The 18,063-nt window shown below is 36.1% G+C and overlaps 1 protein-coding gene across 3 annotated transcripts in view; it reads left to right on the forward strand.

The window, feature by feature from the left end:
• The window catches only part of LOC122526483 (paired box protein Pax-6-like), a 77,231-nt gene that overhangs the window by 36,513 nt on the left and 22,655 nt on the right, over positions 1–18,063 (forward strand). For all 3 annotated transcript variants that reach the window (XM_043649911.1, XM_043649913.1, XM_043649912.1), the window contains exons 5-6: positions 7,529–7,731; positions 7,950–8,059. In XM_043649911.1, coding sequence (XP_043505846.1) covers positions 7,529–7,731; positions 7,950–8,059 — 313 coding nt within the window. The remainder of the gene's footprint in view (positions 1–7,528; positions 7,732–7,949; positions 8,060–18,063) is intronic.

Consider the following 18,063-nt stretch of genomic DNA (forward strand, 5'->3'; position numbering starts at 1 on the left):
CACCCTTTTACCGTCCCACTACCCCCTCCTCCTACTTTCTCTCTCTCTCTCTTTCTAGACCACCCTCCGTTTAAATTGCGAATACCTTGCGTTCCTCGACTTCTATTTAAATGTAATTTGTATCTTGCTTGCTGGTGCGACCGCTCGTCCACTCCCACCCTTTTACTACCCTCTTTTACATCCCTCTCTTCTACCAGCGCGCTACTCTTTCTCTCTTTTTTTTTTCTCTTCTTTGTATACTCGACTGGACGTTAAAGTCGGAGAACATGCATCTCATTCTCTCTCCCACTCTCTTTTCCTCTCTCTCTCTCTCTCTCTTATTCTTTCTCTCGTTACTTTTTTCTTCACAGTACCGTAATTTGTGCCTTGATAGCAACCACAGGACGACATTTACATTGTGCTTCTTATTCGGGGGAGGGGGCGGGAAGGGCGGGGCGGGGCGGGGGGTTGTTGGTATTTCATTCTAGATTTCGTCGCGTTAGGGAGATCATTTACGAGCACGATTCGTTACCGACAACAGTAATTAAGTTAGAATATATTTTTCCCCTTACTTTATTTCTTTTATTTTTGTTTTTTTTTTTTTTTTTTTCTATAAGTCACTCCCATACGATTTTATTTCTTTTTTTATTCCTATATTATTCTGCGTTTTATAAATTTTTTCCTCTTTTTTTTTTTTTCTTGGAATGATTATTTCTTTCTTGTCTCACTTCTTTTCATAATATTAAATTTATATATCGAATTTATAGATTCACTTTTGAAACTCGCGTATAGTTTCTTCATTTTCTGTCTAGTCGAGATAAGAAGAACAACGATCGTGAGAGCAAAATGTAGGTGATACATGGACGAGAGTAACACTACGAAAAGCTAAGTTTCTTGGTAGTTGGGACGATAAATCAAAGCTACTGTGATATCTCGTAGAATAATGGCTCGCGAGATAACGATACAGGAGAAAGGAAGATTCGTCGTGTAAGTCTTCGCTAAAGATCGGATTATTATTTTTTTTTATCTAGTCAATTTTCACGTTAGAAAATTGTCATCGTTGAAATCGTATCATCGTCGTCATCGTCATCCTATCGTTACTATAAATTCTAATCATTGAAAATATTAAAATGAGTACAATAAAAAAACATAAATATATATAAATAATTTTAATATATTTTGACATTTAGAATAAGAAGAAATCTCGTTGTTATAGTTAACTCGTAACGCAAGCGTTAGCAAAAATACTTTAATAGAGCTGTCACGCGTTCAACGATCCTGCATGCTTTTCGTCTCTCTCTCTCTCTCTCTGTTTCTCTTTCATTCTTTCTTCTTTTTTTTTTTTTGATTCGATTCGACACTGGTCGCAACTTTCCCACGCCATACGGGCTGGGCTGACTTTGCGTAGGGTGTGTGGAAGAGATTTGGAATCGTTTCGTATCGACGCGTGCCACTACGGCCTTTTTTTCTGATCCCGAATTCGTTACGATCATAATTGGAAATAATTCGGTAAGAAATTGTCGTAAATCGTAATAAAAATCTTGATTTTTAAATTTTTATTTTTATTGATCATTTATCTCGAAGATACGCATTTATACAAATGAATTTGTTTATATATATGTAATACGAATAAGATTGATTTAAATATAAGTATTGAAAGATCATTAAGATTGTTATTGATTATAAATATCATTCGTAAAAATATCGTTCATTAATTATAAAGAATTAATATAAAAATAATTATAAATAAATGTGTATGTGTTAAGTGAGACCAACACCATTCGATTTGTATTTACGAACTCGAACGCGTATTAAATTGCAAAAGTGTTTCGTTGATACTCGTAACACACGGGTTGCAATGAGTTGTTTTTGAAACATAGCGTAATGAAACGAAGATATATATTATAGTGAACTACGTTTAACTTATTTTTCGAAAGATTTTTATTCAATTTCACCATTCGTATATCTTGAAACAATAATTCAAATAACAATAGAATTACAGGTCACATATACGAACCTTTTATTTATTTCATAATAGACGAATGAGTAACAAGCAAGAAGGTGTTACTATAATAACCTGCGATTTTATTTACTTTTTCTTATATCGCAGAGAACGTTAAATCGTAAAACAGAGAAGGGTAACCTAATAGCATGTTAGTATAATATATTTCGTATATAACTAGCGGAAATAGCGAGTAACACGTGCCACCATATCATACCACCCTAATAAATCTTTTTTAGAAATGATCTACAAGTTAACGAGCCGTCAAGTGTCAAACTTATGTGTTTCGTAATCGATATTACAATAATTTAAAAAAAAAAAAAAGAAATCGAATTTGTTTAAAATCAGCGAACAATTTCTCTCATCCGTAAATTTGTATTCAGCTAAAGAATGGACAAAACTTTTACCACCTTTGATACTTCTTTCTTTATTATTTTTTTTTAGGGGGAGGAGGAGGAGGATAAATAATGAATAATAATTATATTATGAGTATCTCTAATCACTTATTTTTAATTTATTTAATATAATCAATGATAGTTTTATTATCTTGAATAATTTTATTTTACTTTATTTAATATACTTTTAATACACCATTCTTTTTAAGTAGTATAACACATATATATATATATATATGATATCAGCTATAGTGTCTCGATTACGCGCATCGAATTACCCTACTCCACTCCTCCGGAATGTTTTCACCATAATAAAGCTACTCTGTATAGAACCCAATAGAACCCTCAGGATAACGGAAGTGGACCGAATGAGGAGGAAAGTAGAAGAGAGTCGCACCCTCCGGTTCTTCCGCTCTTCACGATTCACACACTTGTATCCTATGCGAGTGGGAGGATAAAAAAAAAAGGGAAAGAAAAAAAAAAATAGAAAGAGAAACGGAAAAGGAGGGAACGGAAATACGCGACTACCGCGAATAAACGATCGTAAAAAAAGCTGATGAGTACGAGGGGTTGGACACGTGCGCGTCAAATTTGCAAGAATACGTCCCAAAATTTTCATACCATATTTTTCTCTCTTCTTTTTTCTTTTTTTTTAATAATTTTACAATACGATAATCATCAATTTTATTTACTTCGATAAATTGTTCATACGCTTAAATGATATTAATGAATATTTTTATTTTTCTAACGCATGATTCACACTTTGAATTAATTAGAAATAATTAAGTAATTGAAAAGGAAAGGGAGTAATATTTTGTATAAAAATTTGACAGATATTGTTTATTCTGTAATTATGCACTTATCGTACAACATTTCTTTTTTAGTCATGCAATTGTAAGAATACAATAGTCCCAATTTTGTAACCAATTACTATTAGAACTGTCCCAAATTTCTACATATTAAATAATCCAAATAAATTTGAAATTTTGTTAATTTAAATAACAATCGACGATCATTTAAAATATTCAGAAAAATAGGAATAATTTAGTAAAAAAGGGAAAACAAAAATGTGTTTGATAGGATTGCAGTGATTTGAAAGGTGAAAAAGTTGAGGATAATTCGATGTTAAAAGAAATGATCTTAAAATCGAAAGTGGAGAACAATATTATGACGTCTCTATCTAACGGTGGTGTCACCCTCTTTAAGAATGATCCTCCACCCTCTTGGATTGTTCACGCTTCATGCTAATTTCATCGATCCGTCCGTCGACGACGGGTTCTTATTTTCTCCCGTCGTGTTTTAAGCCCCCGCCGCGTGTCGTCCTTTATGCACGGACCAAAGGATAATATTCACGGTCCTTTTGTGCTCCTGCCGCGTTATATCGCGATGCGTTACGGCGATACGCCAATGTTAAAACACATTCGAACGTATAAATATATACTTTCTCTTATCATATACATCATTTATATATATATGAAGCCTATGTGCTAAATCCAAGAAACACTAACTTATATCAATCAAATAAATAAATTATATAATTATTTCAATAATTATTCGTCAAATAAATTGTTTAATATGAAATATTTGATTGTTGCTTTACACGTGCTATTATCGATGCCTACAAAAATGGATAATGCAAAAATACGATAAATAATTTCAAGACAAACGTGTAATTATTCGAGTTCGAATATTCATTGTCGAGTGGTATAAACAGGAAGAAAAAAAATCCTAACTAACGTCAAACATAATAAACGACAAAACAAACGCGTACGATCGAACTAAGTGGTCCCACTTAACGCGACGAAAGGAAAAAATATAATAACCGTCGTAAGTTAGAAGTTTCGTTAAGTTTTTTCTTTTTTTTCTTTTTTTCAAAAGTAGAGTAGAGGTACTCGTCTTTTTCATCAAAAGAATATCACAACAATAAATGCATTGTGAGGATGAATTTTTAAGCGGTAGCCAATAATCGTTAAAGGGCCGGGAGAGGATAAGGGAGAACGAAGAAACCTAACAGGGTTGACACACGTCAGAAATCTATCTAGAGGAACGCGTTATATTTGCGGTATACGTCAATCAAAATGCGGTCAAATGGTATGGCGACACTCGATGTCAAACGGAAAGCCGGATTTTGTCGTTTGACTGACAGTCTCTCTCTCTCTTTCTCTCTTTCTCTCTCTATTTCTTTCTTTCTTTCTTTCTTTCCTTCTTTTTTTTAGGCCCGTTCAACTTTTATCGCAAGGGCCCTTCTTTCTTAACCGCGACGTTTTTTTCATTCATTCGTACGAGACACGTTTTGTCGCCAGGCTGTGTTTGTTGTAGACTTTTCGATGAGCTTTAGAAACTTTATATTATACGTCATATCATATCGTTTTCTAATATCTAATAATAATCGCATAATTATTCTCTTTTCAGTTTTATTCCTAATCTCGATTATTTTTCTTTTCGTTATTTTATAATACGCATGTAGTATGCATACGTTTATATCAACATTTTAATTGAGCAATTGTTTTTTTAAATAATTATTATTATCTCATAGTTTATATTTATTTATATTTATTTACTCAATTAAAATATATATACTTTTTGGTGATTTACATTTTACAATGTGCATGAACTTATATTTACAAAATAAAAATAAACATTTAAATTTGTTTTATTAGAAAGAAAAAAGAAAATACTAGTGTTGTCGAACATAATGCAAAAAGAATATTTGATAAGTATTACGCATCGACTATCCAATCTTTTTCTCCGTGTGATCGAATTACATAATTCGTATTAAAATCCCTATAGCAAGCTAAACAAGAAAAAAAAGAAATATAATAACAATTTTGTTGTTCGATTTCTATTTGATAGTTCGTGTTTAAGAATAATATGAAACATTAGGGTACTCTTCGAAGGCAAGAAGAGGAAAACGTTCCGATGATGTCTTCCACGTAGGTATGTTTGTGACGTAACCGGTATTAGTGTATGTGTCGTTCGTTCGAAAAAAGAAAAAAAGAAGGGGGGAATGACGACAAGGGTGTGGATGATAGAGGGGTTGGAGGGGGGAAGAGGGGTTAGAAGGGAGTAGGAGGAGCCGACGACACCACTGCTACTCGTGGGTCCGAGATGTCAGCTCGTTTCAACGTTGTGGACCCCTGACACCAAGTCTAACAAACCCCAGGGAACGAAAATATCCTGTGGCCAATCTCACTCGTTGAAATGTTCTTCTCTCTCTTTCTCTTATTTTTTTTCTTTCTTTTTTTCTTTCTCTCTCTTTCTATCTTTCTATCTTTATTCTATGTGTGTGTGTGTCTTCTTGGTTATCTTGTTGAATTCGAATGTAAAGAGAAAAAGATAAGAATTTCATTATTGTGCGAGGTAGAAAATGTAAAAATATAATATTAGTAATAATAGACGAAAAAAAATAAAAAAGAAAAGACAAATAAAGAAAGAATTTTAAAGAAATAAGGAGGAGAAGGTAAAATGGGATGGGGTAAAGATAAAGAGGAGTGCGAGAAAATAAATTGTAGGGAACTATCGTCGCCAGGAAGAAAATATATTCCTCTCTCTCTCTCTCTCTCTCTCTCGCTCTCTTTATTTCTTTCTTTCTACTTACTCTCGTTGAATTCTTTCACGATTTCTTCGAGATTTATGCGAGCTGCAACTGACGTGAACGACGAAAAGCGATGGAACTTGCTGCGTGAGGAAAGAAACGAGAAGAAGAAGAAGAAGAAGAAGAAGAAGTAGTAGTAGAAGTAGAAGAAGGGAGAAGGTTCGAGAAAAGAAAAGAAAAGAAAAGAAAAAGAAAGAAGTTGAACAAGGGCGGCAAGAGAGATAGACAAAAAGAAAAGAAAAAAGAGGAAAAGAAAAGTTGTTGAAAAGAGAGAGAGAGAGAGAGAGAGAGAGAAATAGAGAGGGGATAAAAGAGTAAAATAAAGAAGGTGCTTTAATCGGGATTCGGTAAATCCGAGCACACAGCTTACCCGCATTGGGTTCCGTTTTATCCATTGGGTTTCACGCTGACTTTCAAATTATCAGGTTAAAGAGTTGAAATCGTGAGTTGTTTAGTCGATAGTATCTATAGTACGTTTTATACGTCATATTATTTAATGGAACACTGATTTGCGTCAAGCTATTACCATGTCGCAAGGGATAAAAATGTAAATGAAAAAAAAGAAACGTGGAAAATAAAAAATCGGATCTGAGTAAATTAGCCAATTCCCTGTGCACTCTACCTTCAGGTAGTGCAGCGCATCAAATCGCGAAAAGGAAAGAATTTGCAGTGTGCGAGTATATCGGAATAGTCTTCTTTTTTTATACGCATAAAATATATATACTATAAGTAGATATATATATATACATAGACATTTATATATAATCAGTTCACGTATCTCAGTAAATTAGCTAATTCCCTGTGCTACGCCACTGTGTGCGGCGCATCAATTCGCGAAAAGGAAGAATTTGCAGTGTGCGAGTAGTGGAATAGTCTCTTTTGGGTGCATAAGACATACATATATACTAATATATAGTAGTATATAGACATTTATATATAATCAGTTCATATATCAAGCACCTAACAGGCAACGTAGCCTTACGCTTTACACCCAATCGCAAGTGGCGCAGACGCGCGAGTGCGTACTTACGTTGGCAGAAGCCAAAGTCCCCTTGGAGTGGCGCGAGACGGATATAATTGAAGGCGGAGGTAATTAACTCCCTCGTGGTACACACATCGGCAAGCGCTCACCGCATCGTTTTAATTACCGCTCTCTCGTCGCATTTCATCGGGCAGAAGCGCTTCCACCTCTAACCACCTCCCCTTCCCCCCTCTCACCCCCGCTCAAACCCACCTTCCTCCTTCCTACATTTCCTACATCCACCGATTCCTTCTTCTTCTCCTACACCTGTCCCTTCGTTCGACACCCCCCTTCCCCCTCTTCCTCCTCTTCTTCCACGACCTTCGACAAATTCTATCTTTACCCGACACCCCCGCCCCACCACCACCACCTTACTGCTACCCTTATCTTCCAGTTTCTTCGATATTTCGATATATCAATTCAACTGTGTGTTTATTATTATTTATCATTAATAGAGTATCGATAATTATTAAAATGATATGATTTTCTTCTTTCGTTATTAATGATTGAATTATTCGATGCCTGTTTTTGTTCAGGTTTCGTCCATTAACAGGGTATTGAGAAATTTGGCAGCGCAAAAGGAACAAAGGCAACAGCAACAACAACAGCAACAGGGTGTTGGTGGAGTTGGCGTTGGCGTTGGCGTCGGCGTTGGTGCCGGAAGTCCTGCCGAGAGCGTTTACGACAAGCTCAGGCTACTGAACGGGCAGACCACTGGTTGGCCAAGACCTAATCCCTGGTGAGTTATCGAAAATTTCTTCTTGAAAACAATCATCTTTTAACTTTTCGTTGATCAATTATTACTTGTTGCTTATACATTATTTTATATGCAATTGTTGTTAAACCGTTAAACGGGAAAATTATTATCCAATTGTAAGTTTAAAGAATATGATATTCTTTAAAGTAAAGAAAGCGCGAGGAAGGGTTCAAGAAAATAAAGAAGATTCGATTTTTAAGGTATCCGTCGGGCGCGGGAAGCCCTTTTCCAAGTCTTCAGCCTAGTCTGAGTCCGAGCCATTGCACAGCGCTACCGCCTGATCCCGCCGATATTCTCCACTCCAAAAAGGGTGAGTCTTCTTTCTCCTTTTTTCTTCTTCTTCCTCTCTTTCGTTTCGTTATCTTCCATTATTTTGTTCTTTTTTCCTTTTCAACGTTATATTTTTAGAAATAATCGCATCGGACCTATCCCGATATCTCGTTAACGAGCTATCGTTTATCTCAAACAATTTTATTCAACATCAACAAGAAATATTCTTATCGAATCTACAAAAGGATTTTTATCGTAAGAATATAACAATTAAATTATATATTATTATTTGATTATTTTATTATTACAAAAATATCATCATCCTATGACAGATATAATTTAAATTCAGATTTTGTAGGTCCCCAAGCATTGGGTCGATTTTCGTCCACCCAGTAATTTGTTGCACCACATACGAAATTTTCATACACGTACACGAACGCATACGGTAAAATACATATATATGTACGTATATAGTAAATGGGGAAATACGAGCGGCGGGAAAGTAGGCGGGAAAGGGTCGTGGCGCGTATATAGAAGAGCGTTTTAATTAATTAATCTCCCAGCCGAAACAATACTAATATCAATGTAATTCCGTTGGTGGTTCCGCGGCGGTTTACCGCATGCGTGTGCAGCGCTTTTCCGGTAATAATTGTAACGTTTAAGCGCGGAATAAGGGGGTGCGGAAAGAGAACCCGGAGAAAGAGAACGAGAACGAGAGAGAGGGAGAAGGGGGTGAGGAGGGGGAAAGCAGAGAGGGAACTAGGGGGTTGGTGTGGGGGAGAGGTGAGAGGACTACAGGGTGAGTATAGACAAACGTGGTTACGCTCGACCAACCGACCGGCCGACCGACGCGAAACTACAACCCCTTGTACACCTCACCTACCCAGTCAACCACCCACTCGCCACTCACCACCCCTCTCTCTTTCTCTCTGTATTTTCTATCCCCCTTTCGTCGCGCCTCGTTCCCTTTTGCCGTGACATCAAACGCACGATTTCTCTCTCACTATTTTTCCTCACGCTATGTCGTACAACAACGTATAGAGAGAAAAAGAGAGAGAGAGGGAGAGAGAGAAAGAGGAGGGTAGTGAGAGGTTGTGATTCATCGATCAGGTGAAAATCACGCGTCTGTCTATTATTTTGATATTATGTTGTTTAGAATTTTTTCATCTATAAGATATTCGTTTGATGTCTCGTAAATAATCATTTTACACGTATTTAAACGAGATACAATATATATATATTATTTTTTCTCAAAACAAATAAATATCGATTATTAAATTATTCGTGACGTTAGATACATCAATGATACGTCATTAATCGTATTGTTAAATTGATTTATTTTTAGTTATTATTGAACAAATACTCGTTACTCCATTTTGAAGAGAAAGAAAAATATTTGTCTTGTATATTTTGTTGTTTTGTTCCCCTTTCTTTTTTTCTTTTTCGGAGCAAGTAGATAGGAACACCAACGGAATGGCAAAGACAGGTCCTCTGATCTTCAGCTAGAACGTCATTTCGTATTCCACGTTGGTAGGAAGGGGGCACAATCAAATATGGTAACTGTTGCGAACGTTCAACCACACGCGGGCCCCCGGGGCCGGATTATCCGTAGATTTGAGCGCGGGGGTGCGCTTCCTACCGTTTATAGGATAACTCGTGTCAGGAGGGTTGTTTCTCTCTTCTGAACATGGTGTACATATATATGTATATATATATATCTCTCTCTCTCTCTTTCGCAGCTGTTCTCGATAGATGTTATCGAGAGTGAGAGAGAGAGAGAGAGGACCCAACCATGCCTCCGGCTAACAACCATGCTCTATTCCAACCCTTCGTACGAAAGCAAAGCGAAAGCAGATTACAACGCAATCATCGCACCACCTTTAGGCTCTTCTTTCGATTTCAAATACACACGTATAAATGTATATGCATATATAGTCTTATACGATCTTCGTATGATCATCCCACTTCCAACCCATCCCCCCACCTCCCTCCTCGTGCAAATGAAAATAACTATATACATAAATATATTGGTTTGCTCGAAATATATTTGTACCGGTTTATAAACATATAAAATTCGATTGATAATTTTGATACGTTACATATACTTTACAACGATCGATACGAATTTTCCTCATCCGTAATTGGACGATTGCCCTAGTAATTTTGTGTCGATTTGAAGGAACAGATTGTACGTAGATTTCAAATATCAATCGACACGAAATTTTTCTTGGCAAATCAAATTCGTATCCGAATTTATATATACATACATATATATATATATATAAATATGTGTATAAACTTTACTATAAATAATAATAAATAAAAAAATATGTAATAGAAATCTAGTGAGACGTTTCGTAGGAAAGAAGATGGTAGCCTTTTGGTAACAAAATCGCAATTCTCGTCAACGATGTCGTCGTCGTCGTCGTCGTTGACGTCATCATCGTCACTGGGGTGTCTGGTGAGACCGATCCACAATGCGTCCCAGGGATGCATTGTGCCGGTTTGCACGAGACGAGACGATGCAACGGCATGTAGAAGAATTACACGCAAGGGAAAGAGAGAGAAAGGGTGCTGAGGACAGAATAAAAATAGAGAGAGAGAGAGAGAGAAAAATTCAGCGAGCGTGGAAGAAGAAAGAAGAGTGGTGGGTGGGAAAGGGTTGGTTAGGTGGGGGTTGGGAGTTGGATTGGGAAGTTTTGGGGGAGGGGGAAAGTAAAGGAGGAGCAGAGAAGATTCCGCGCGTTGATCGAAACGAAAAAAAGGGGTTCGGGTCGTGCGACCATTGTTTTTTCACCTTCCAAACCCCGCACGAACGCCACGATAGTGAATGAAGAGAGGAAAAAAAACAAGAAAAAGAGGACACGAGTCCGGAATTTCTTCCTAGGATTTCAATATCGCTGACATGCTCTACCCATGCAACCTCCACTACTACTCTTCCTCTTGTTCCTCTTCTTTCTCATTCTTGGTCCACCATTTTCTCATAGTACCAACCCTTTCCGATCTTTCATTTTATCTTAGAGTATGATCATGAAAATTATGGTTAATAGAATTTCTTGAACATTTAATAGAAGAGTAGAAGATAATTCAGAATTGTTTCAATACGAGATATAAATAATTAATCAATTAACATATAATTAATATTATAAATATTATCATAATACTGAATTTTCTTGATTCATAACTTAACTGTTTAAAATAAAGATTAAATTGTATCCGTACCTATCTATTTCTAACTTACTATTACTAATCGATATTATTTCGTTAATTCGAGTTCAGTTTTATGGCATCTTTTAGAGTTTACAATTTTACGATTTCAAAATGAAGATTATTAAAATAATATTCTTAATCTTTCATTCTCAATATACCTATAACACCGCATCTATTATATATACATTTATCTTACATATATTAATCAAAGAAAAATATAATAAAATAATATCTCAATTCGATAGGATTTAGTTGAAAAGATTGTCGTATTCGAAAGGCGCATCGCCATTTCGCAAAGTACTTCGTCCTTCGATAGCTGCTACCTACCCTCTTCTTCTCTCTTTTTCATTCGTTTCTCTCACCGCCATCGTCGTCACGTCGTTCTCGTCGTATATATATATATATTTATATATATATATATATATAGAAAACGTTCGCTCCGTTGCAGCGTATTTGCCGATCGCTAGCTGAGATATAAAGGTAAAACAATATAATGGCCGCCCGCTGTGTTCGCTGCTATGGGATTCAGGGTGTACTGAGAGCATTATTGTCGACCTCTTTATCTGCTGCAACCGATCTCCGTCCATGTTTTTTTCCTCTCTCTCTCTCCCCCTCTCCCTCTCCCTCTTCTCTCTTTCTCTTTTTTTTTCCCTCTCTTTACTTTACCTCGCATTTCTCTCTACCCTCCTCTCTTTCTCTCTATCCTTATCTATCTCTTTCTCTCTTTTTTTTTTTTCTATTCTAGGTATACACGTACACACACACGTACACACACATTCGTAACGATGCGAAAGCTTTTATCGTCGGCCAGGACAATGCACACTGTCGTCGTCGTCGTCGTCGTCGTCAGATTCTTTCCTTGTCAAGGAACTTTCGAACTTTGTTCTTGTTAGTAAGCTTTAGCGCATGATCATCTTCGAACGGGAATCTTTCGACCAGTAAAATAAAAAAAAAGCGAAACAACGAAAAAAAGAAGAACCTGGAGCAAAAGAGAGAGAGAGAGATAGAGAGAACGTACGAGTATTAATGGTTCTTCGATATATCTGGCCGTGTACGTTTTTCAGCGTACTATACCGATAAACGTTTTCCCGTCGGAAGGTTTATATAGATAGAGACCCTTCGAAAGAGTTCACCTCATGTGTATATCCTGTAGCAACGACATCGGGTTAATGGATGCACGTATAAGACCACGACGATACTTCCGTGATGACTTTTGAAAGCAAGAAAGAAAGCACTGCCTTGCCAATAGAATCTCTCTCTCTCTCTCTCTCTCTATCTATCTATCTATCTATCTATCTCTTTTTCTATTTCTTTTTTTCTGTTTTAACTTTCTAGTAAGCATACGATACGGAATTATACATATGTACCACACATACGTGAGGAGAGAACTTATACACACACGTACACGTGTACGTAGTACCTTATAGTAGTTTCGAAGCACTCGCAAAGTAATAGCACGCTTCCACGGTGGAAGGTGGAAAAAAAAAGGGGCGGCGGAGGCGGTGACACGAGAGAAAGAGATCGGAGTCTTGTAACGCGATAGTCGAAGATTTTTCTTCAGAACACAGCCTCCGCCGACACGGATATCGGACTCGGATCGGATCGGCTCGGCTTCACTCGGCTCGGACGCGTTCACCGGCTTCACGTTCGTTCTATTTCAGGATCCTTCGGCTTCTCTTTCTCTCATACTCGTATACAGGTACACACGTATATACTTTTTATCTCTCTCTCTCTCTCTCTATCTCTCTGTTTTACTTACGATACACCAGGGAAAATCTTGTAAATATTCTTGCTTATATAGAGAGTAGACATCGCCCACGTACGTGAAAAATAGTTAGAGTGAGTGAGATAGATAGATGGAAATATAAAGTGTATTTGTGTATATCTATATGTTAGAGATAGATAGAGAGAGAGAGAGAGAGTGCAGCAGATCGAGGAGAAACTCTATGCATTGGATTCGCAGGTCAGTGGGTTGTCGCGTCGCGTCACTCAACCCAGTGTCACACAGCCGCTCGATTTATCGTGTTCGTCAATCTACGAAGGCTGACCTCTCGTCGAGTGTCGAGTTACCACCGACCAACCACCATCACTACACTACCATTACCACTACTATTACCAACATCATCATCAACATCATCATCATCATCATCATCATCGTCATCGTCATGATCATCATCATCATAATCATCTCAACATCATCCGACTCCGCCAACTTGAAACACACGTCGTCGTGTTGTCTCCTCTTTTTCTCTCTCTCTCTCTCTTGATTTTTTTAATTTTCTTTTTTCTTTTTTCTTTTCTTATCTATCTTTTTCCTTCCTTCACCTTCCTTCCCTACTACTCCTCGCGTTCCTTTATCCTTTTTTATCGCTTTTTATTTACCCTCGTGTTATCTAAATATATACGTGTATGCATGTGCAATGGTAAAACGTACGATATAAATCTTTGATACTAATAATATCGTCGTAACTTGCCTTTTCGCGTCGTCTCTGAAATAGCATTTTTTTTTTTTCTTCTTTTTTTTTCTTTACATCGGATTATTCGAATTATCGATCATTAATGGAAACTATTGATCGGGCTTTTTTTAAAACGAATTTCTATAAGATTATTTTGATCTAATTTTTTATATTCAACAAAATTCACTTCTATTATATTTTTACACGACTAATATATTCTAATTAAATATTAGAAACGATACATCATTGTGTTCTCTATCTCTCTCTCCTTCTTTTTCTTCTTTTTTTTTTCTGAAGCATCCTTATAAAAAAAAAAAGGAAAAAGAATTAATTTTTCCAAAAAGTAAGAACTGTTTTCGGGAAAATACAACGTTTAACGAAAGCGAGCTTTTCCAATCGCGATGAAACGTAATAATCGTTTCCGATCGATCGACCGTTCGTTTGCACCGGATTACGAGGGGTGGCCCACGAAGATAGGAAAACGAAACGCAAAAGCCGAGTTATATCTCTACCAACATACAACATGCATATATATATATATGCATATATACATATATAAAATACACATATATATATATATATCAAACGCAAGAGCGCATCGACGAGGAGAAGCTTTTGCGGTAGGCCACGTTGCAGCAAACGTTTGGAAGCTTTGCGGTCGCGTAAACGCAGAAAAGTTAACGCGTGTTCTATCCATTGTAATGGATTAAAGAGAGAAAGAGAGAGAGAGAGAACAGGACAAAGAGGATAAATTACGCATATCTCTTTTGTTTTGTAATTCTCAATATATATATATACTTATATATAGAAATAGTACTCACATACACATATATATGCCGGCGTGCGAATCATTTCACTCGTATCGGATCCGTTATCTGTATTAGAGATTCTCGAACACGTATCCGGAAATACGTTGGGTCGCGGAGAAATTCTGCGGAGTAAAACAGTCCGAAAACTCGGCGTGGAATCTAGAGATGAAATTCCTCCGGCGTACTTATACACACGGCCAAACTATACACCGATTAATTCTCATTTGGCTTACTCCTACGAGAAATATATATAATACTATTCGTTTTCATCGTTTCATATAGTTATTTTATTTCATTACCAATTGTAAGTGTTACGAATGATACAGGTATTTGACGGTTCACGGTATTTAATTTTGTAAAAATTACTACTTCGTGTTAGTACTTATTTAATGATTTTAGAATGAACAAGTTACAAAAATTGTATACGTTCAATTAATTGAATTCTTTCATAATACTTATGATTAATGATATTTCAGTTTATAATAATTGTTAATTAATTTTGTGTTAAATATACATACTTTAAGTTTTGATATTAAGTTACTAAACGCATTACCATAAAACAAAACTTTACTTAATAGACAAATCTACATATAGGATAAGACAGAAGTTGTATTTCTATAATATAACTAATGATTTTATTTTCCTCAAGATTGATTATAAAATGATATTTAAAGAGATAAAACTTTTATTAGGTTGATATTTCTTATTAAAATCATCATCGAATGAGCTTTAAAGTTTGTAGCAAGTAACCGAGTAACTATTGAAACATATTATAAGAAAGGAAACAAAGTTACTTGGGCAAACTTATACGTGAGAAGCTAGAGATAGAGAGAAAGTGGGAAAGAAGGAAAGTAAGATAGATAGAGAGAGAAAGAGAGAGAGAGAGAGTCGATATCCTTAAGGTACAACAGATTGAAAAGACGAAGCTCGAAGGGGTGGTTCTTTCTCGCGACTTTGCTCAACGATGCGAACGTTCAACATCCGTTGGTTCTCTCGCGTTTGTCGATGCGAACGAAGAAGAAGAAGAGAAGAGAATAAAAGAGAAGAGAAGAGAAGAGAAAAGTATAGAAGAAAGAGAGAGAGAGAGAGAGAGAAGAAAATGTTAGAGAGGGTGACAAAGTGTGTCTCGGTAAAGTATAGTAGAAGCTCTAAGCATGAAGGGAGAAGATCTCTTTTCCTTAGTCAGTGGTGCTTTCGAACATCGTCATTGCCGTCGTCAGTGTCGTCATCGTCATCGTCATCGTCGTCGTCGATGTAGAACTAGCAGCCCTTTCCTTCGTCGAAGGGCCCTTCGTCTTTCGCTTTCTTCGGGTGTGTCAAAGAGTAGGGTTGACTGATCTGCCACGTAATGCCAATCGATATACACACCACGCATACACACACATATACACTCATACACAAATATAATTCCTTTTCCTCTATCAGTTTCTTTCTTATACTTAGAATCTTAGTTTAGTATTTTATCTTTAGATTTGGTTGGTTTTTTTTTTATATAATATATATATATGTAGAAAAATGATCTATAATTAATTGTATTATAGTAAAAATTGATCTTCTTAGAATTTTTGTTTCAAGTAACGGTTTACGAATATTAAATAATTACTTACTCTTTATTTTTATTTAATATTTAATACACATAAGAGTCTGCACACATTTTTCGTATACGTCGATACATTATATCCTAAAATAGGAATGATTACAAATGAATTACGACAGAGATAGAAATAACGTACACATTTTTAAGATCCTTCTTACACTTAATAATTGATGTACAAATATAAAATTACCGATACAATATTCTCCTTAATCGTTAACGTTTAAGATTTAATTTTTAAATTACTCGCAAACCCAATTAATCATTTTAAAATACATTTCCCAAAACCCGATAAAGAATAATTTCATTTACTTTAAGATTACGATAAGTAACGAAGAAATACTAGACACAACTTTAGTACTTCTAATCCCGTACCCTTTGAGAATTGTTCTGTTAAAAGCGAAATTCCCGAGGAACCTTAACTCGTTCCTTGAGTAAGGAGCAACAGCAGCAGCAGCAGCAGCAGCAGGTTCGCGCTCATCGACCCCACGCGGTGATAGTCGCGAGGGTTGCACAGGAAGAGAATAGAAAAAAAAAAAGAAGAAGAAAGAATAAACAAAAAAAATAGCTAGCTCCTACGTACATGTATACGAACATACATACATATATACACACATACATACGTAGAAGAGTCTACAGTATGAACTCTCTCTCTCTCTCTCTTGTACTCTCTTTTTCTGTCTTTCAGTGGTATACGATCGAGAGATCCCCCGTCGACAGGCACGTCGAACTCTTTTCGACTCTCTCTCTTTTACTTCTCTCTCCCTCCAAGTCGGCACCTGCTCGTTCGCTACGAGAAAAAGACCCTTTGTGATATCCTTTTCGTCCAAGGCAACCTTTTCTCTTTCTCTCTCTCTCTCTCATCGTTTTCCTTCTCTTCCTCTTCCTATTCCTTCTTGTTTCACAGTTTCCAGGAAGCGCGTGTGCGTACTATTACTTTCTACATATACATATATATACAAATATATGTGTATGTATATATATATATATATGTAGGTACATATGTAAACGTGGTTCGATATGCAACGAGAACGCATTGCGTCACAGGGCACGTCGATATTGAACCAGAGGGTACACGAAAACAATACCCGATCTTTCTCTCTCTCTCTCTCTCTCTCTCTTTCTCTCTCTTTTTCTCTCTGGCATTGCTGATGCCTTTGTGAGCAAAAAGTCGCTTCTTGATTAATATCCCCACTGGAATCGCGATCTTCTCTCTTGTTTTGTTTGTGTTGTCCGTTTTATTTCTTTTTCTTTTCCTTTTTACCTTTCCTTTCCTTTTCTTCTTCTTCTTCTTCTCCTTTTTCTTCTTCTTTCCTTCATACTTGGTTTTTTATTTTTATCCATCATTTTTATCTTTTCCTCAAAAACCGATACAAAGGTTTCGATCCAAAAAAATCTTCTCTCCCTCTCTCTCTCTCTCTCTTTTTCTTTCTCTTTTATTTATTTTCCATTGATGGATTGAAAAAAGAAACGATGATAACGTGGCGTCGTCCATCGTGCATTTTAATAGTAAAAACGTTGTACAATAACGGACCCGTTATGAACGCACAACGTTCCGCCTCCGTAATCGGCCTACGCATATTAAGCCGATCGCGAAATTGAATCATATAGAATTCCGAGCGCACGAGAACCATAAGTCTATCGACTATTATTACTACTACTACTACTACTACTACTACTACTACTAATACACAAACGAATACAATGAATTTGATACGATGATATTAGCGCATGAACAGTTACGATATTATGAGAACCTTATTGTGTAATGTTATATAACCGGCATACCTTTTCTTTTGTATTTATTTATTTGTTTAATTAATTATTTCTTTGGACAAAACGATTTTTAAGTATAAAAATGAAAATAATTCTTTTACATGTTGATCTTATTAAAATTTTTTATCTATAAGATAATATTTTTAAAAGATCCGCGTATTCGTTCGAAGATTACGAAATTTTTTTAAGTAATATCACT

This window comes from Polistes fuscatus, unplaced genomic scaffold (assembly GCF_010416935.1).
Source record: "Polistes fuscatus isolate 324 unplaced genomic scaffold, CU_Pfus_HIC Scaffold11, whole genome shotgun sequence".
NCBI lineage: Eukaryota > Metazoa > Arthropoda > Insecta > Hymenoptera > Vespidae > Polistes > Polistes fuscatus.